This window comes from Chionomys nivalis, chromosome 15, assembly GCF_950005125.1.
Source record: "Chionomys nivalis chromosome 15, mChiNiv1.1, whole genome shotgun sequence".
NCBI classification, from domain to species: domain Eukaryota; kingdom Metazoa; phylum Chordata; class Mammalia; order Rodentia; family Cricetidae; genus Chionomys; species Chionomys nivalis.
The window spans coordinates 63,395,424-63,416,051 of NC_080100.1; the positions used below are offsets into that span (position 1 = coordinate 63,395,424).

The 20,628-nt window shown below is 41.5% G+C and overlaps 1 protein-coding gene across 1 annotated transcript; it reads right to left on the reverse strand.

The window, feature by feature from the left end:
* Positions 1–4,321: 4,321 nt before the first annotated feature.
* Positions 4,322–17,035, reverse strand: Arrdc3 (arrestin domain containing 3). The gene is made up of 8 exons (XM_057789939.1): positions 16,519–17,035; positions 12,944–13,025; positions 11,204–11,351; positions 10,263–10,365; positions 9,721–9,977; positions 9,293–9,455; positions 8,872–9,026; positions 4,322–6,931 (listed from the first exon to the last, which is right to left on the reverse strand). Exons 1-8 carry the CDS (start codon positions 16,796–16,798, stop codon positions 6,875–6,877), a joined length of 1,245 nt encoding a protein of 414 aa, XP_057645922.1. The 5' UTR covers positions 16,799–17,035; the 3' UTR covers positions 4,322–6,874.
* Between the last annotated feature and the right edge of the window lie 3,593 nt (positions 17,036–20,628).

Here is a 20,628-nt window from a genome sequence, read left to right on the forward strand (position 1 = left end):
TTTAGGCCCCACCTCCATCTCAGAGCATTTAGTCCATGTGAAGTAACCCCAAATGCCCATGCCTTCTTGACAGAATCTAACGTTAACACTCTCGAATATCACCATCTAAATGATGTGGACATGAAGAGATAAATATCCACCCTTTTTTGAAGGGAATTTTCGGTTTACCTGTCTTGCGCCAGGCTCCCACCTCCTTTCACACCAGCCCGAGTCATTGTTATCTTCGCGATAACGCAGGCAGTGACTTTACTCTTCACTCTGGAGAAATTCCCTTCCTTCTGACTCTTGCTCCAGCTGAGATTCGAATGCTGTGTGTGTGTGTGTATTAATGTTTCCTGTATAAATTTTGTCAACCCAAATGTGTCACATCCTAGAAATGCTGTAGTCACGAGTGGCGGGCTGTGTTCCGGCGCCTGGCCGCCCGCATGGCTAGCTTATGTCCCGAAATAATTACACGGAAACTGTATTCTTTTAAACACTGCTTGGCCCATTAGTTTTAACCTCTTATTGGCTAGCTCTTACATATTGATCTAACCCATTTCTAATATTCTGTGTAGCACCACGAGCTGGCTTACCAGGAAAGATCTTAACCTGCGTCTGTCTGGAGTGGGAGAATCATGGCGACTGCCTGACTCGGCTTCTTTCTCCCAGCATTCTGTTCTGTCTATTCTGCCTACCTAATTTTCTGTCCTATTAAAGGGCCAAGGCAGTCTCTATTTAACCAATGAAATCAACACAAAACAGAAGACTCCCACATCAAAATGGATTAGTATATAGTTATACATATTATATATCCTATATTATAACATATAACAATCAAATATATCATGGGTTTCATGGCCATTTGTTTGTGTTAGAAATATTCAAGATCCTATTTGTTTGTTTTGTCTGTTTGAGACAAGCTGTCTCTAGAATCACTCTGTAGACCAGGTTGGTCTCAAACTCACAGAGATCTGTCTTCCTCTGCCTCCTGAGTGCTAGAATCAAAGGTGTCTGCCACCAAGTTCTGATATTCTCTATTAGTTATTAGAAGTGTTGTCAATCTTAGCAATTTCATTGTTCTGTAGAGCATATATACATACACATCTTTATGTATGTTTATGTTAAAGTTGGGCATTCTGCCATTCTGCTATCTTAAGCAAGGTTTGTTGTGTATACATAACCAAACGAGCTGCAAATCCCACTTGTGGCATCGTGAGGGAAGGGTGTCTGTCTCCTGACTGCCATCCCTGCTGCAAAGGGTGTGTGTAGCTGGAAGAAAGGTTAGAAGTGTGGAAAACTTTTACTTTTAGTCATATGAATGACATGCAGGAAGTCACTGCTGTTTTCCTTGTGATGACTGTGCAGAGGAAGACTAGAATGAAGGTTACTAATTCCTGGCAAAATGCACTTCCCCAAACATGGTCTTTACTAGATAAAATTGTGGCTAGCTTTAAATGAACATGCCAAGCCGGGTGGTAATGGCTCATGCCTTTAATCCCAGCACTTGGGAGGCAGAGGCAGGTGGGCGTCTGTGATTGGGAAGACAGCCTGGTCTACAGCCTGGTCTTCCAGGACATCTAGGGCTATTACACACAGAAATGCTGTCTCGAGAAATGAAAAAATAAAAAAACAACAAAAACAACAACAAAAAAAACCGTACCAGGATTCTATTTGAAATCAGATAGTAGCCTAATCCAAGTTCAAGCTACTTCCTAGAGTGAAATTAATTTGTACAAATTTTAAGCTGCAGTATTTAAACATTTATATATTTTACAACAATATGAATCTTGAAGATTACAGTTGACACACAAGGATCTGACATTTTTAGCAGAATAAGCACTACAAGTAAAAAGATGCTGCTGCATGGGCTGCCAAAGTCCTTTTTTAAAAATCTATGTAATGGGAGGTGAAGCTACAAAGAAACTGCCCCAGCGCTTGAAGCAGGCCTAAGAATAAGAAGGTGTGTGTAGAGCGCAGGCTATGCTTCTGATTCCACAGTTCAGAACTGAGTTTGTTCTGTAAGGTGAGGTCTAACATTGCGTTTATTATACTTAGATTTTGCATATGTAAACTGCACATGATTGTGTTACCAAGGAGAGAAGGGGATGAGGGCAAGTTGAAATGAATTCTCAAAATGCTGCCTCCTTTTCCAAGTGACAGGATTACATGTGTGTGCCACCACATGTTTGTAGGTGGTGTTCGTGAATCCAGGACTTCATGTGGGCTAGTCAAGACTCTACCCATTGAGCTACATCCCAGTTCCCCCAATTTTGACTTTTCTCAATTACATTATACAGCAACCTGTGCACACATATACTTTTGATAAATAAAACCAGAAACCCTTTGGATTATTTACTTTATATTGTTGTGACCTAAATACCTCTGTAAACAACCTACAGGATTTATTTTGGTTCATGGTTTCTGAGGGCTGAGCCTATGGCAGCAAGGGAAAACATTAGGGCAGCGGGAAGGAGCCTCTTCTCATCAGGGCAGGACACAGAGAGGGGACCTTGTGGAAGCCTCAAGGGCACTCAAGATCACAGCTTCCTTACGCAAAGCCTTTACTATTCCACACTGTTGCTCATCAGAGTCCACACACAGCAGCCACGGGGGCATTCAGATCCTATCCTATTCACTTATTAACTGCATATCCTGTTTCTCTTCCCCTTTGACAAAAATATTGTGCGTAACAAAATAAACTTGCTTTTTAGAAGTTGTATGTGTGGGAGAGTGGAGGTGCTGGAGAGATGGCTCAGTGGTTAAGAACACTTGATACTCTAACAGATAGATAATGAGTTCTGTAGCCAGCACTCACGTGGTGGTTTACAACTATCTGCAACTCCAGCTCAGGATCTGGTGTGCTCTTTTATCTCCATGGACACTGTAATCATATATGCACAGACACACAATTTAAAACACACTTGTGTGTAGTGTTTGTATATATGTGGGTATGTGAGTTAGCCCTTGTGTGGGCACACGTCTCAGGAGTCCAGAGGTCCTCGCCTGTAACTTTTGCCGTATTTTTGTCACAGGGTCTCTCACTCAGTCTGGAGCTTGCTGATCTGGCTAGACTTGTCCACTGGACAGGCCCTGGGAGCCCCGACTCTGACTCTCTGCACTGGGATTATAGGTGTGCAGCAGTGTTCTACAGTTTTTCCTTGTTTGAGACAGGGTTGGCTGCACAGAACATGCTAAATTTGAATTTACAAGACGTGCCTCTCTCTGCTGAGTACTAGGCCTAACAGAAGGCCAGAACCATCACACCTAGCCTTTTTTTTTTATGTGGGTGTGGGAGTCTGAAAGTATTCATGATTCCATACACTGCCCTCTGACCCATCTCCCCATCCCTCATTGTTACCAATAAAATATTTTATAAGTTGAAATGTCTGCTCTTCATAGTATGAAATCAAAGAATAAAAAGACAAGCACCTCCCCGCAGTGAAGCATTTCTGGAAATGCATAGGTAACACTAAACTCCAAAAGTACAACTGCCCATATAACTGGAATTAACAGTTAATACATTGTTTTACTAAAGATAGTCTGAGTTTCTTTCCCATAAGTCCAGGCCAGCTTGACAGTTAATAGCACTCAGTACTATTTAACGTACTTCAGTTTCAATGTCCTCCAGTATCAGCTTCTCAAGAGTGCTGGGAACTGGCAGTCATACACGGTATAGAGCACAGCATAACTGCCTTAGAAAATGGACAAATCCGCGCCTTCAACAGTGAGCATCTTGTGCAACTTCTCTTCTTTCCAGAAGAGAAAGTCAGCTTAAGCATCTTGTTCCGCACCTGTCCAGTTCCACAACTGAGAAGTTCATTTTTTCCTCTGACTAATCATATCAAAGACTGTGTCTTCCATGGAGTAAAAGGCTGACAGTGTTTCAATATGGAAAATACATAATTGCATACAAATAATATACTAATGTCTCCTGGTAACATAGGAATCCTACTTAAGGGCACTAGATAATCCTTATGTGCATGTGTAAACAATGAACAAGAAAAACTAAACTTGACTTCAAAATGATTTTGAAGGTTGCCAATCACTATAATGGTCATACCTAATTTTAAGAATATTTACTACTGTTTTTCAAATGTGGAAAAACTGTTCAATGTTTTTTAACCTAACTTCTAATGTCCTCTTTTAATGTTGGACTAGAGCACATGGGGGGGGGCACCTGAATGCAAAATTACCTGATTACATTTGGTTCATTATTTATGATTGAGGTTCATACTATTTAAGTCCTCAGTAATTTCCCAAAGTACAAACTTAAAAACAAAACATTGAGAGTGATCATTAAACACTAAGTTTAATTGTAATGTTGAAAGTGTTCAGTGCATTGCTAATCCCACCAAATTTCAAATAAATTGCCAAACAATTATACAAAAAAAGAAGAAAAAAAAACACTTTTATTTTCCACAAGGAAGAGCAATAGGAAAAATGAAATCATTTTCCACATAGTTTTCTTAGAACGGAGCCTACAAGGACATATTCAGCACCAAATAAAAAAGATTACAAACAGCCATAGAGTATAGTCTATACAGCAAACATTTAATATTGCACTTTGTTTCGCCAACATTTTGGATTTTACTTTTCCTAAATGAAAAATTAGGAAGCGATCTTGAACACTAGAGCGTGACTGTGACCCTCACATTAGGCAGGAAATTGACCAATACTTAGAAAAATGTAATGCCTCTAAGTGAGTAAAAAAATATTTAATGGTAAAAATGAAACTTTATGTCACCAAGTCTTAAAAGAATTTTGTCATCCAGTGCCAATTTTTAGCATATTGGTCATTCTTGCTTCTGTAGTTTTGTAAAATGGTAGTGAGTGCCCGGAGCCATGTGTGTCAACAATTGTTCCCTAGTTAGACAGAACAGGAAGAGTAAGAGGCATCTTCAGACAAACCCTCCCAAACAAAAACAACACTACCAAATGCCCTTAATGCCAAATATCCCATCAGCTTCTTTTGAGGGGGACATTCACAAAATGATTTAATAAAAAAATAATTCACCCCCATTTCCTTATTATCTAGTATTAGCTTGCTTCGGGAGCACAAACCCTTGAACCGAATCACTTAAAACGCGATTCATTTTTACAGTGGGCTTTCTTCACCCTGTCAGCATTATTTCAAACATGAATTGTCTTCCATGTTTTCTTAAAGGCCACTTATGGAAAAGCCTATTTTGTATGAAGCTTTAAGACAGTATTTAACCAGGTCAAGCACCAAGCCAGAGTTACCATTATTTTCGGTCACATTACTAACTGTGGGTTAGATGCCAAGGTAGATAGATGTAATACCCATTTCACACATATGCTGCGATATCAGAGATGCTGGTGTGTCACTAGAAACAGAAGTAAACTCCTAAAAAAAAAAAAATCATTTCATTTTGTACGAGGGAGGGTGGGGTTTTAAATTTTCCCATGAATGCTGGTACTGAAGTGTCCTACCTATACATACTCTTCAGATAGGAAAAAGTAACACACGGACAAATTAAAGCTATTTATCTCAGCAAACATTCTAGTACTCGTAATTATGAAGTTACACACTTTGAAAACAAATTTGGGATTTTACTCTCTTAAACTAGAGCAAATGTATATATCAAGCTACTCCAATCATAATTGACATACACATTCTGGCTTATTAAAGTACTTTGCATCGGCAAAAATGATTTCCAAACATATGTGTTTTGGAGGTAATGAAGTAACTCTGTATAAAAATAAATGCACTATCCCTTCCTTTCACTAGTGACTAGACAACTTTCATTTACTTTTAAAAATAAAAAATAGTTTACAGAGCAACAGCCCTTAACTCTGTGCTGGTGCCTGCCCTACTGTCCGTCTTCACTCCACTCTGAGCTCTAGTTTCTTCTTAAATGTAATGATAAGGGGATGAGGGTGGTTATCAGTTTTGTGTATGTCCCGTTTCTGAATTTCCGTCCAAAAAGCCAACCAAACAACAACAAAACAACAACAACAACAACAACAAAACAGTGCAACGAAACAGAAATAGCATTCCAACAGTTTGGCAAGTGATGCAGTCACCTGAGATTAGTGATTTTAGGCAGTCAGTAACAACATGCTGCTTCGCTGTCAATAGTAGAAAGGCAACACATTCTCAAAGAAACCAGGGTACCGGACCCTCACCAAGTCTCTCATCAGCTTCCTCCCCTTGTCTTTTCCCCCACGCATCTGTTGCGGATCTACTACAGTAGGCTGCAAAAACGTACAGCAAAAGGATTGGCTTGAAGGCATTTGATGTTTGTAAATAAATCCACAATAGGATCCCAGCTGAAGAGGTGATACATGGTCAGCCTAGTAGGACAATTCTGAGCATGTGCATACGCAGGGAGAGTCCAGGCTACGTTAACTTAAACAGAAAACAAAACAAAAAACCACAAACTGTCAGTGCGTTTCTTTTTTTTCATGTAAAAGTTTTTCAAAGCTTTCTTTTGTTCCTTATTATGCTGACCACAAACAAGTTTCATGAGTATCAAGAGTCTGGCATAAATGGAAAAAAAAAAGGAAAAAGCTGTAGTGACATTGAACTGCACAATGTAAGCATTGAGCATGTGCAAATTTTCAATCAGAAGGACCCTGTCCTTCTTCTCAACGGTGTCTTGACACGTATGACCACAGGCTAAGAAGACCGCTCTTAGCGTGTGCAGTTTTAAAGGAGAAAGCTTAGATCTTCAAGCACGTCGGAGCAGCCCCAGAACGCTGCTGTAGGATTCTAAAGCACGGTCACTGGCTGTTTCACGTATCTGCCCCCTTTCCGGGCAAAAGCAATTCCACTTCCTCTGAAAAACGTGTCTCCAAGTTACTTCTCTGTTCTCAGCCGGAAGAGATAGAGTTCGGAACCCACATCAACTTGACTCACTCAAGTGTTCCTTCAACGAGAGGGGCAGGACGGTCTGTCCTCAGATGACTGATCAGGGTTTGGATCAATCTAGTAGAAAGAAGATACAATTTTCAGTTAACCTGGTAAGGTATAGGAAGAAAGCAACATGACTGCTTCTGAGTACTTAGTAAGCAAAGGTAAGCAGTTTGTCAGTGCGCATATGTAATGCCCTAGCCAATGGTACCCTAGTCTCTCCAGGGGGCTAGATTACCAGTATGATTTACAGCTATGCACAAACACCTCAATTTCACAAGTTATGGGAAAATCGTTTTTATGGAAGGGATTTTCACTCAACATTGCAGAACTTAACCTCAGTTATACACTGGGTACACCAGCAAACTACTCAGCTCTTTGTAAAGTATATTTTGGTCTTGTCTTCAAATGTCCCTGCATCTCTTCCCTAGGCTCTGTGAACAATGTGCCTGGCTGTCCTGTGAATGTAACTCAGATCTGAGGGCAAGTCCTGTTCACCTTAAATGTGAGACAACCCCAGCACTTCACAAGTGTTACGCCAAATGCACATTTTTGAAGAAAAGATGCCAATTACCTTTTAGTTAAATCACACTCCAGTGCTATTTTGGGTTGTACAACGTTTAAAGTATCTCACATTCATCTTGAAATGTGAAAAGATTTTTTTTTTTTTTTTGGATTTTTCGAGACAGGGTTTCTCCGTAGCTTTTTGGTTCCTGTCCTGGAACTAGCTCTTGTAGACCAGGCTGGCCTCGAACTCACAGAGATCCACCTGCCTCTGCCTCCCGAGTGCTGGGATTAAAGGCGTGCGCCACCACCGCCCAGCCAAAATGTGAAAAGATTTTATGACAAATTAGATAAAGGTGAGCGACAGATATTTATTCTTTTCAAATGCTCCCCTTGAAAGCTATGAACGCTCAAAGTAAGAGAGCAGCAAAGAAAGAAAAGGCAGACTACAAATAGATAAAATTTGTGAGAAATGGCAGAACGTTTTCAGTATATAACAGATTTTTATGACCATAGTAAGATAGGAAAAATGTCTACTCAAAAATTTGCAAAAACAGATTCTTAGTCCCCTATAATGAATGAATATTTTACACGAACACATCCAGGGAGGGCATTTCTCCAGCTATGGTGTCCAACAATTGGTTTCAAAGTAAAAACAATGTCTTCAGAGTCTAATCAGTACGAAAAGGTATAAACTATAAAATAGTGGAATAAACTATATAACAGAGTCTCTTGATTTATAGTTATTTTGGTTATCAAGGCTAATTTGACAGATCCTATAAAAATGTAGACTGGTGGTTCCAGTCATGCTAAAAAGTCCTGGAACTGTTGACCCCTTCTTGTCCTTTAGCTGGGCTGCTCTTCCTGCCTATGCTGTCCTGCCTGTGGAGAGCTACTCAGTGTTTAAAATCCAGTTCTCTGACTTCTAAGGCCCAATAAACAGTTCACTAAATGAGTGGTGTTTCCTAACACTACTGATGCTGATTTTGCTTCTAAGTTCACTTTTCTTACTACTTTGTGAGCGTCCAACGTATGCAAGCGCTCATCTTGCTCACACATGTGCCGAGTGTCATCAATATGAAGAACATAATAATCTAGCAGCGCAGGAATGCTGTTTAAGAGGCTATTTGTAAACATCTTCTCTTATGACTAAGAATGCTAAAATATGCAAGGATTAGATTGGAAAAGGATTATGGGTAATCTAAATTCTACCTATTTAATTATGCTTATAAAATACCCGGTCTCCTACTGATGCTTTAAGAAAGAGTCATTCATTCAAGAATGGCAATGGTTCAACTGGAGATTGACCATCATCTTATTTTCTGAATGAAATCTTACTCGTGTGTCAATGTCAGGAGATCTGACAATAATAACTTTTAAACTGTTGTTCTAGAATTCTTTTATCAGGAAAACCAAGAAGCCACTATGTTTAAAAAGCCTCTCTTTTTAAAACTCTGCAACTGCTGCTTTTGAGGAGACCCAGCATAGTTCATACTTGACTTGATGCTTACCTCTGAATAAAGAGGAGGTGGCAAGAACCGAAACTCCTGGATATACGCAAACAGTGGTCCTTGAAGAGCTCTCTCAAAATCATCACAAGCACTCATTGGTGCGAGATTATTTCGTCTTTGTTCCTCGGTTACTACTTCTGCATAGCTGGGTGGAGCTGAAGGAAAAAGATACACGCAATTCGAACAACATGTTCTTATGCATGTCAAAATACACAGAATAGTAGATATTAAAAAAATGTCATGTAAAAGAATAATTATTTGTTTGGTGATTAAAACTAGGGAGACATACAACAAAACTTATTATTAAGGTTACATATACTAACTAAGGAAAGATAAAAATTTAACTAGGGTTGTAAAATATTGAAAATAAAAGAAAAAGTCTTAATAATAGAGTAAATTTAGATATGTATAATCAAATTACCTTCAGGTCTTTCCGGGAGGGATAAACCAAGCCAGTTCATGTTCATACTACACTGACTGCTCACACTTGAGGTTCTGCTACCAAATGGATGAAGAGGAATGGTACCGATGACAAGCGGCAAATTAAGAAATAAATCCATAGCTCCAGGAATATCCACATATACCTAAAAAGTGAGCAGATGCTGGAGTCAGCATTTTAAGGAGATTTTTTCTTTAAAATTGCAACTTCATTTTGATATTAGCTGCGATCCCTTTTAATTTCTAAAAAATTTCTCTTTTATGTGCAATGCCCTAGGTTTATGTAAGGCAAAATACACACAATATAACATTTCCTACATATATCTACGCTCCACCAAACTAGGAAAAGCCAAATTAGTACCCCACAGATTCAAGATGAAAGTAGCAAGAACATCTTACAGTAACACTTACCATTAGTGAATACTCCACACGGATTATACTACAGTCAAGGATGGAGGGGGAAACGGGTGGAATTTTTAGCAGCTTGCCATTCCACGTCTCTGTTTTCCCAGACGACAGGGACTCTCCACGTAAGTTTGCCACAAGCTGTTTGACTTCCTTCATTTTCCCTTTGGCATAGAAAGCCTGTGTTTGGTAAATGGCTGCCTTTGGCACTACCATTCGGGAGGAGCAGTTCTCAATCTCGGCAAATATCTGTATTGATTCACCTGGAGAGGGAACACATTTATTTACTCTTAGGAAACAAATAAGCGAACACACATTATCAAGCGTAGACTTTTGAAGCTCTACAAACTCCATGCAGGAAAAGCTATACTACAGAAGTTAAGTGCGGGAACTGTCATAAAAATAACCCGCTCACTCAGTGACTACACAAAAGAAAGTGTACATCTCCCACAGCTTTACTAAGGAATGCCGGGTGTAGCAACACTGAAGGTCTATACAAAGTGCTCAGTAATACAACTGCATTGGGGGGGCACCAGCCTCACACATACCTGGGGTGTAGCCCTTCCTCTCGATTTTGGCACTTAAGGATATGGGGCCTGAGGTGCAGAACCAGCAACAGAGTGTCTTGTCTTTTGTGCCTGCTTGGGGTGACTGGAAGAAAGAGAGAAAAACATCAATGTATGAACTCATAACAATACCAGAATGTTCTAAAAGTCAACTAAGAGAATCAACTTTGTTCCCAAAACATGTTTTTAAAATTACATCAAATGTATATCTTTATATAAACTTCTATTCCATAAAGGAAAAAAGAATGGGTTAAAAGCTGAGTACCCTATTCCAAGGCAGACTTTTAGCCCATTGTTCATTGTGTACAATAATAAAAACTAATCAAATAGGTTAAAAAAAAACCCTTTCCAAATTCCGCATAAATTGTCTTAAACTTGGTTGTAATTCCAAATGGCAACATCTTATTTTGAAAATATAAAAAATGTTAGGACAATATAAAACACATTTTATGTGCTTAAAAAATGTTAATCATTTGTTTAAAAAATTCACTTTTGACACCAAATTTCAATTAGTATCATAAAATGGAATTAAAAAGAAATTATTTTTCCCCATGAAAGTGATGCATCCCCATCATTTGACAACCATCCGTAACTGGAATAAGGTGATGTGGTACCAGGACTGTGACAGTTTCAAAAGAGCTTTAAGCCAGCATCTGAAACGATTAATACTGTTTGTCAACTAAAGTCATTCAGGGGCCAGACCTCATTATTGCTGTGTTCTGCATATCACACACCGGACTTGTAAATTCACCGAGCCGAGTGTGAAACACAGCACACTCTTCGTTTGCTTGTGTGCTCTACTCCTACGTCAGTTTAAAGTAGGTATTTTTAGTAGAATTCAAAAAATTGCTTAAGTTAAGGAGATGGCATAGATTAGGTGGCTATTCTGTCAAAAAGCAATGAAGAACCCAGTAATCTCTTACCAGTAATGAAGGAGTGTTGATATCTATATGCTCAAAGACTGTAAATTCCTTCTTTAATTTTACTGGTAGAAGCCAAGGCCTATGCAATTCAGCTTTCACCCAATAGCGCACACTACCGTGTCGGCCTTCGAATGAGGTAGCAAGTGGTCTGTGCAAATATAAAAATGGATATATTAATCTTATGCCTCTTTCCATCAGAAGAAACCCGTTACATGCTGTACTATCTATGCAGCGCCACAGGTAGAGAGCTCACAAGGTCCCCAGCTGGACCGATGCGGTACCACTTGGGGAGTCGATGGGGAAAGGCTCACAAGGTCCCCAGCTGGACCGATGCGGTACCACTTGGGGAGTCGATGGGGAAAGGCATTTATTTTCCAATAATGATACGAGTTAAATGGAACAGAAATTCTGGTTTTAATGCCAGAAGAATACAGTCCCTTTAAGCTAAAGAGTCTACTTTTAATGGTGGTGGCAAAATCATGAAAGTTAAATGAACTATTCTTGAAAAGGTAGATATTTTAATTTAAAAATAAAATTAAAAATGGCCTTACTATTTCTATATAAAAATCCTAGACCCCAATCAAACAGTCAGAAAAAAAAATTCCGTATACTGCTCTACTTTTGTTAGCTAAGAATTAGAACCTCTTTTTATAGCAACTAATTAAGTATAGCACAGAATAAGCCTAAAATAGTGTCTATTTTTCTATTTCATAAATTCATAGAGATGGAGAAGGTGCTTACACCCCGTCCACTCATATTCTAAGTCCCTATTGGCTGTTTTCACCTTTACTTCCCAAAGCTTGAAGAGAAAAAACAGTCCTATTAGCCTCTGTCAGGAGAATCAGAACTGTGTCTGGATGCCGCCAGATGGGAGGCCTACTGTCTGCACAAGGTTTTACCAAGGAGTCTGAGAAATGTCCAGTGCTTACTTAGAGGTCAGAGGCCACAGTACACTGGTAGAAGCACCCATATTTCACTCTATGTAGACTTCCAATGTATAATTAGTAAACACAGAATTATATACATTCAAGGCTGTTATTATGTGCTAAGTTTATTCTATAGATCAATTGGTGCCAGTTTATATGTTTTAGTATCTGCTATAAGGCATTATGCAAAAATGTTTAAATTCTCTCCCAGAAATCTGTTAAAATTCTAAGAATGTACTATATTTCAAGCTTTCCACTAAGGTAGCTCTGACAGACGTTTCCTTTTAAGTCCAGGTTACGGTATCTTATGTAATGTCCCCAGTAGCAGTAGCTTTGTGTACAAAAGCTACCGAATTTGTGTCTAAAGAACAGGCCCCTCCTTCAGTTAGGACAGTCTCATCTTACACGCTAGCGTTAATCATTGACATATTAGCAGAAAAGGGAGAACACTGAATTCAGATCCAGTGGGCTGATCGACAGTTCTCTTAATAAAGCAATTGATAATCACTATCTGATCAGAGACTTACTATCTGATTAGCACCTTCTGATTCACCAGTGCTAGATTAAATATTAATGTTTTCTATCCCTCAAACACTACTTGTAATACTAATAACTGGGTATGCTTTCTGTAATTTTGCCACATTAGATTAAAAATAGCTCCTTCTCTTTAATACATTGTTTTCCTCGACCAAGTTTGTTATGAAAAGGGTTTTTTTCAAAAAAAAAAAAAAAAACCTGATGAATTTATGGAATAATTATAAGATTTGTGTAACTAAGAATGTTCAAGAAAAAATCTATTTCTTGTAATACTTACGTCTGTGGAAGCTCGAAGCTAAACGCATATTCATGCCTTCCTGAATGAATAGTGTTGAAGCCTTCTTCAGAATTGTCATCATCTGAAACGAACAAAAAGAAAACAAAACCTTGTCGTTAAATGTCTACATTCTCAGGTGGCAATCTTCAAGAGTGTTCTGAAGGATCCAAGCCACCGGCCTTCATCTTCATTGTTTGTTCCAGCTAAAATAAAAACCCTTGCTCTTCATCTTCCTCACCACCAAAATGGAATAAACAGGGAAGAGGAACACATACTTTATAGGCTATTTTAATGGGGGAAAAAAAAAAGATTCAACAGAGAAAAAATCCAGAATTCAACAAAAGGTTCAGGTATCAAACTCCACTATCTCGGTCAGCAGCTGTTTACGTAAGTGTGCGGAAGTAAAAAATGCTTGTGTAACTTTTTTAAATTGGCACTTTTGGTGAAAATTGAGTTTCTTGAGGCAAATATTCCTGTTGCACCCAGCAGGAAGCAGAGGTGGGAGGACCTCTGGGATTCAAGGCCAGCCAGAGGGGACCCTATCAGGAGGGTGACTGTGATGTCTCAAAGGTAAAAATATTCACTTAGACAACATTCAAACCTCAACTGGTTTTAGCAGCACCTAAAATAAGCCCTTATACGTTTACTTTAATAACAAAGGACTGAACTTAAAGTAAGCATTTTTACACAGATAACATTTTGTTCAACGCCCTTAAGAAATGAATTGATTGGGTAGTTTCCACTTGAGAAGGGTGTGGGTGGGGGGTAATGAGTTTTCATTTTACAATCAATTTGTTTTGCTCTAATTCATTATTTGTGTCATTAAAACAAATTAACAAAAAAATGTAGAAAAGGTTTGGGGCAAAAAAAAAAAAAAAGTCCTTTTGGCTGTCTAGGTAACACACCAGCGCCTTACTAGCTTTTCTTGGTGTGCAATCCTTTTTAATAAACTGGGGGGTGGGGGCGGGCTGCCTCCTTATCATTATACTTTTCTTCACCGAAGTATTGAAAATACACAAAAACCGTGACTTTCATCCCCAAATTACGGTGACCCGCCTCTGTCTGGCACCGCTGCCCGCGCCTCCCGGGGAGCCAGGGTCCTCCACCCGCTCCCTCCGGGGCGCCCAAACTTCGCCTCGCTCCCGGCTCCCTTTTGTGCCAGCTCAGCAGTCTCATTGAGCCGAGCCGCGGCCGCCGCGCCGCCGCGGTAAACAAGTGCCTGGCTGTCAATCAAGAACTAGACTGGAGCAGGAGAAGACCGGCCTAAACCGGCGCTGAGCAGATCCCAGCCGGCTCGCCCGCGCGCGCCCGCGGCCCGCGCGCCCCGCTATACATACGGCATACGTCGCGCGCGCCCGCCCGCCCGCTCGCCAGCCCGCGCAGCCTAGCCTGCTGCCCGGGGGCGGGGCCCCGGCGCGCCGCGCTTCCGCTTTCCACGCCCCAGCCGGTGACCGGTTCGATCTGGCTCGGGCCACCCTGACACCTTTGCTGTTACAGCGAGGGGGACCCGGGGCGGCGGCGGCCGGGAAGCGACGCCGCGGGGAACAATGGGCGAGGTCGGGCGGGCAGACGGCGGCGCGCTCCCCCTCTACCCCCGCCTGTCCCGCCGCTGTCACGTCCCCTCTCGGGGCACCCGGGTACCGGCCCGGGACGACCCAGCTCCCCGACCGCCTCCCGGTCCCACAGCAGCGGCCAGGGCGGCGGCGCGCGTGGGCGCCGGCCGAGGGCGTGGGGGAGGGGAGGGGTGGGCGGCTGGGGCGCCGGGCCTGGAGGGACCTTTACCGGCGCACGCCGGTTCCCAGCCTCGCCCCAACCGGCGCGAGCCGGCTCGCCCCACCAGTCCCTGCCCAAGCCAATCAACGCCTGGCATCGCCTTAGCAACAGGCTAACAAACCCGGCTCCGCCTATCGCCGGGCGCCCGAGGCGGGCGCTCAGCTACCAAGGCTAGTTTGAGAGCTCCCGGTTTGAAGTCATTGAAACTATTCCAGCCTTAAGAGCTCGTCCACGCGGAGCCACGCTCGCGGGCACCTCGCAGGGTGCAGGTAGTTTCCTTAACCGTGCAATCATGGTGCAATGAATGCAGTCTGGATCCCCAGAACTCGTCCCACTTTCTCCTACTCCATGGTCTTAACTCTTTCAGAAAAACGCCTTTGTCTCCTCTCACTCATTTTACTAAAGGCTGCAACGACCAAGCAGGTTGAAACGCAAATTCATGTGTCTGCTTTTTTTTTTTTTAAACAAGAGCACTGTCATTAGGTATTGTATGCCCTATCTGTGGGCGCTGGGAAGGTTAACTAGGGAACCATTTCAGGATGCAAAATACCTCGGTGTAACTGCTTAAATCCTATGAATGGATTTCACCTTCATATTTAAAAAATGGGTATAATCCTGTGTAACTTATAAGCATCTTCCATTTCTCACTTGCCTTAGTTCAATTAACATCACAAGGATGTACGTTTTAGATACTGAAAAAAAAATAAAGTGTGCTTCTTCTATCTGAAAATTCGTCAGTATTTGCACTAAAATACTGCATTAGAAAGGAGAAACACAAATTACATAACCAGTTTTAACATTATATTCTTCTTGGACTAGGAATTAAGTCATCGCCACCACCTGACGCGTGTAACCAATCTGCTGAGAGCAGAACAAGCGCCCCTCCTCACCATCCCCCAGAACTGGTCCGAAACAGGATTGAACCGCTTCTAACAAAGGGTGGAAACTTAGAAAAACAAGCTTGGAGTCGCCTATATTTCCACTTTGTAACCACTTAAACAACAGATTGCAAATTTCAGGACCCCTTCTCTCTTTGACAATGCCTTCATCTTCCTCACGTACCACAAAACCAAATCCGATGTACTTAACAATTCCATCTGTCTGCCGTGGGTTTCATTGAATCCACGTTCCAAAGTTGGACATGATGCTCGAGAAGAAAATTGCTGACCCCGAATGGCTTTTAAAACTGACTTAACAGTTTGCATAATGATAGATATTATGCCTTAAAAAATAAATGATGTTTGATGTACATTTTAAAAGGAATTGGGAGAAACAGGGAAAAAACACGTGGGGTGTTGATGCCATATGTCAAAATAAGCCCTGGAAGCCCTTTATCAAAGAACAATAATCGAGTCTTTAAAGTCTTTTGCATATGAATATTAAAATCAGATCTATCTAGCAACCTTCTTAAATTGTCAGTACAGTTCTTTTATTTGAGCTCATTTTAGGGTCTAAGATCATAAAATAAAGGGGGAGATACAATATTGGACTGCATCTTTTGCAAACGAATCTGAAAACATTGGTAAAATGACCGAGTCAGATTTAAATACTATAAGGTGCAAAAGGATTCCAAGTGCCCATGGCAGATCCGAAGCCGGCTAGAGATGTAGTTGAGTAAGTGCAGTTTGCAGTCACTTTGCAGACGCCTGCATGTATTCTGGCTTAACACGCTTGAACGTCAAGGAGAAACATCATCTTCTAAGTTTGCTAACCTTTATCAAACTGCCGGTTTGAATTGCGTTAAATGAGATTAAAGTTCTCATGCAAAGAAGACAAATGTAGTGACTAATATAAAAACTTACCTCTTTCGTGCCCGATTAGGATGTCTTTATGGTTGAAATATTCTACTTCTTCAGTGTAATTCTGTGTATAGGCAGTATTGGAGCCGGCGTTTCTAGACTCAGTCCAGCGTACTTTCGCATGTCCTCTTGCATGAATTTTAAGAGATTTTACTCTGATTTCCCCAGTAACTTCTAAATTCACCCTTCCTGAGACAGTGTCTCCGCTAGAATACACGGGGACATTGCTGTCATTAAGACAGTCAAAGCTTATTGTCAAACTCTTCACCTTTCCCAGCACCATGATTATAACAAAATCTATAAAAATATAATGTAAGACCAAAAAAAAAGTCAAGATCGCCTCTGAGATGTGATCTTTACTTAACACTGATCAGTGTCTTTGCCTTGCAAAGAAAAAAAATCTTGCAGGCCGGATCAGTGATTGTCTACAAATAGTTCATTGAGATTTCTTAAAAAGTCAGGGCAGCAGGGAAGCTGCTACTCCACGCTCCTGCTCCTTTCAGTGGTCTCCTTACAAAGACGGGCGGCTGGAGGCTGCCAGCTCACTTTAAGAGCAGCTTTGTGAAAAACAACCCCAGTGCGCAGGCGCACGCCGCGGCTGGCGGCCAGCCTCCCTGCGCGCTCCCTCCCGCGCGGCGCGCGCCCCGCTCGCCGCGCGCTCCCGCCCGGTGCCGTAGGTGTGGAGCGGGCGCCGCCGGCTTCTGGCTGCTGGGCACGGCCGCCGCGATTGGCAGGCGGGCAGAGCGCCACCCCCGTGCTGCACGCGCTCGGCGAGCCGGGCAGAGGGTCTGCCCGCGCCCGGCCGGGAGAGTGCGCGAGGGCCGCGGACCCCGTGCCGTGGGGGAAGGGGAGAAACCGGTTGGGCAAGCGGCTGGTGGCCCTGACTAAGCTAATGAATTTCAAAAGAAAACGTAATAAAAAGCAGACAAATATTGTTCGTAGAAGAAAGCATTGTTGACTGGGATGGGAACAACAAAGGCCAGCAGCACTTTGTAGGCTGGGTGGCACTGAGCTAAGCCAAGGCCCGAGGAACCGTGAGACAATGCTCCAGGGCGGCCCTTGTCTCAGGGGCCTTCCAGACTCCTGCAGCACCGAACAACCCAGCCCTCTGTGTGTGTGTGTGTGTAGGCCTGACCACTTCCTTGAAGGGAGAAAAGCCCTTTTTCAAGACACCACCTACTCCTCCATTTACAGGGGATGACGCGATTACAACTCCTGTAGCCACAGGAGTAAGAATAGAGTTCGCACCCCAAATTACCACCTCCTAAGAGGCAGTTTGAACATAGTGATTTAGCTGACAGTGTTTACCACGGGCTGGAACTTAGCTAGGGGAACATAGACAGTGGTTTGGGGTCTTAAGTAAGATTTGTTACATAAGTGAGGCTTAATTTTGTGAAGCCTCACGTTTAATTCAGTTTGCTAATTGCCGTGGTACTTCTCAAAGTCAGGTACACCTCTCCTTTGTGAACGCTTTGGTTAAAAACAGACAGTAAGTTCTAAACACCAGGATTCAGAGGGTGCTGACATAAACTAAGGTTATTTGTAATCATCAGAGCTTACAACAGGAGTGTGCAAAATAAAACCAAAAAACAGGGTGGAGGCGTTTGTCCGTAGTTAAACCCTTTAGATTCTTTTGCATAGTAAATCTTGATAGATTGAATCACAACAAACTAAACACATTCATCTTGTTGTTTCCTTTATTTAAAAAAATTGCATTTTTATTGAGTTGGATATTAGTTCCCAAGGCGTCTTGAACTAAAAAAAGATAGAGAATGTAGCGATGTCAAGAAAAATTGCTGAGTAAGCCATTTATCTGAAGAGTTCAGCTTGTGAATAAAATTGTGCATTTATGTATTTAAATGGGGGGACTCAACCTTCTCTCGGTTGACACCTGGTGGATGATCTGGGTAAAGTAGCCGACCCTTGGCTTAATCGGTGGAAAGTACTACTGGTGTTTCTCTCCCCCTAGTGGTCACAGCTGGAATGTCACGTTCTGCTCTGGATAGGTGGATAATATGCGTTAGGCATTCAAATAGGAAAGAGCAAGGATTGGAGTTAAAAGTGGGCACAGCGAGTACATAAATAATTTTTAAAGATTTTATTTATTTATAGGTACGTATGTTTATCTGTGTGAGAGTGTGCAGTGTATGTGAGGGTACCTGTGAAAGCCGGAAGATGGGGTGGCCTGGGATTCCCGCAATGATAGTTGTTAGCAGTGTGGATGCTGCAAATCCAGCTCAGGTTGTCTGGAAGAGCACAGTCCCATCTGTTGAGTCGGTTCTCCAGCCCTCAGTACCTCAATCCCTTATCGAACTGAAGGCTAGGGGGTGACCGAGCTTTTGGTAAAATCTCTCCAGTTTGAATATAACACACTGCAGAAAAATTATGAATCAATGTTTAAATACGTGAGAACTGTATTTGATGGGAAAGACCCTGGTATTATTTGTAGCTGTAAAGTTTCTGACTATGGAGTTCATTACTTTATTTGATGCTCCTTTGCTTCATTATATTTATTTTGCTATTTTCTCTAATGTAGTTTCTCAAACACTTTAGTAACCGGCAAATTGCTAAAAACTTCCTCACCATCGTTTTTTTTTTTTTTTTCGAGACAGGGTTTCTCCGTAGCTTTTTGGTTCTGTCCTGGAACTAGCTCTTGTAGACCAGGCTGGCCTTGAACTCACAGAGATCTGCCTGTCTCTGCCTCCTGAGTGCTGGGATTAAAGGCGTGCGCCACCACCGCCCGGCCTCACCATCGTTTTTACCTGTGTCCCATTCTTTTAGCCTTGTCGCACCTTTACAGTTCGGATTTTGGCACATATTATTCCTATAGTGTACAAACAAAGATATTTGTTTCATTTTCTTTCCCCCTTCTATTTATTCAAACCACAAAAAACATGGGAAATAAAAAAGATTCTGGTATCTTTAAATACTTGTTTACATTTTCATTTCTAAAAGAAATATTATGCTGAGACCAAATTGTGTATGCTATTTCTCGTGATTTTAATAACTTTGCATTTACAGACTCAAAATGTCTTCCATCTGGGTGGATGGAGATCATAGATTGTGGCATGCCACCTTGGGCTTCTCTGCTCTTCACCTTCACACCACGGCAACGACTACAACCCAGTCCACAGCTCGTGTGCTGTCTCCTCCTTGTCTGCTAATTCTCTACTCCTGCCAGGCAAACTCCTCCCCTTTGTTGGCGTGGCTTGCTGTGGCCAATGTGTTCTTTAATCTGGTTCCTGTGTCCCTCTCTCTCCTGCACCATCTCTTTGCCCCCCTTCCAGGCCTTCCATTTGGGAGAATTGCAGAAATGCACCAGACTGAACCCGTCCCAGTCACTCTGCACAGCTTCTTCAGCACATAAGCAACTATCTCTTTTTATTATACACAGATCTATGAATTGAAATTCCACCTTGGTGTATAAAATTTTGAATTCAAATCGAAAGAACTGTCTATGATCGAATATGACAGAAGCCGTGCTGTGTCTGAGGATTTTAGATTGTATATTGACATGTTCACATAAACACACATAATAAAGCAATTTTAAAGGAAACTTTTGGTGTTTTGGTGTGAGTCTGTATTTTTTTAAAATATTTATTTATTTATTATGTATATAATATTCTTTCTGTGTGTATGCCTGAAGGCCAGAAGAGGGCACCAGATCTCATTATAGATGGTTGTGAGCCACCATGTGGTTGATGGGAATTGAACTCAGGACCTTTGGAAATGCTCTTAACCACTGAGCAATCTCTCCAGCCCCTTGAGTCTGTATTTTAAGTGTGTATCTCGGACTTTAACCCTTTAACATCACAAGAATTCAGAAAGTTGATAAGGAGACCAGAAGTAAGATTTTCAACAATATTAGCAACATGAGATTTATTTCATATATTTGAGTTAATTAGTACATTAATCATATAAATTTGAATATGTTGTGGATTTTGTGATAATTATTCAGTCCTGTGTTCTGTTTTCCTCACTTAAGAGCTAGTGTGGTTTTTGTTATCAGAATGTCACTTAATCTGTTTGATTTCTTCACTAAAACAAACGTAACCACAAGTCTGCCGTTCAGGGAGAGTTCACTCCTCACACCTCAGAAAAGTTCCATCATCC

Excerpts from the sequence above, each read along its gene's own strand:
- Arrdc3 (XM_057789939.1), bottom strand. The coding sequence starts at position 16,798 with ATGGTGCTGGGAAAGGTGAAGAGTTTGACAATAAGCTTTGACTGTCTT. Across the intron at positions 13,026-16,518 it reads CCTAATCGGGCACGAAAGAG|ATGATGACAATTCTGAAGAA; the intron begins GTAAGTTTTTAT and ends TGTTCGTTTCAG. Across the intron at positions 9,027-9,292 it reads CCTCCCGGAAAGACCTGAAG|CTCCACCCAGCTATGCAGAA; the intron begins GTAATTTGATTA and ends TTTTTCCTTCAG.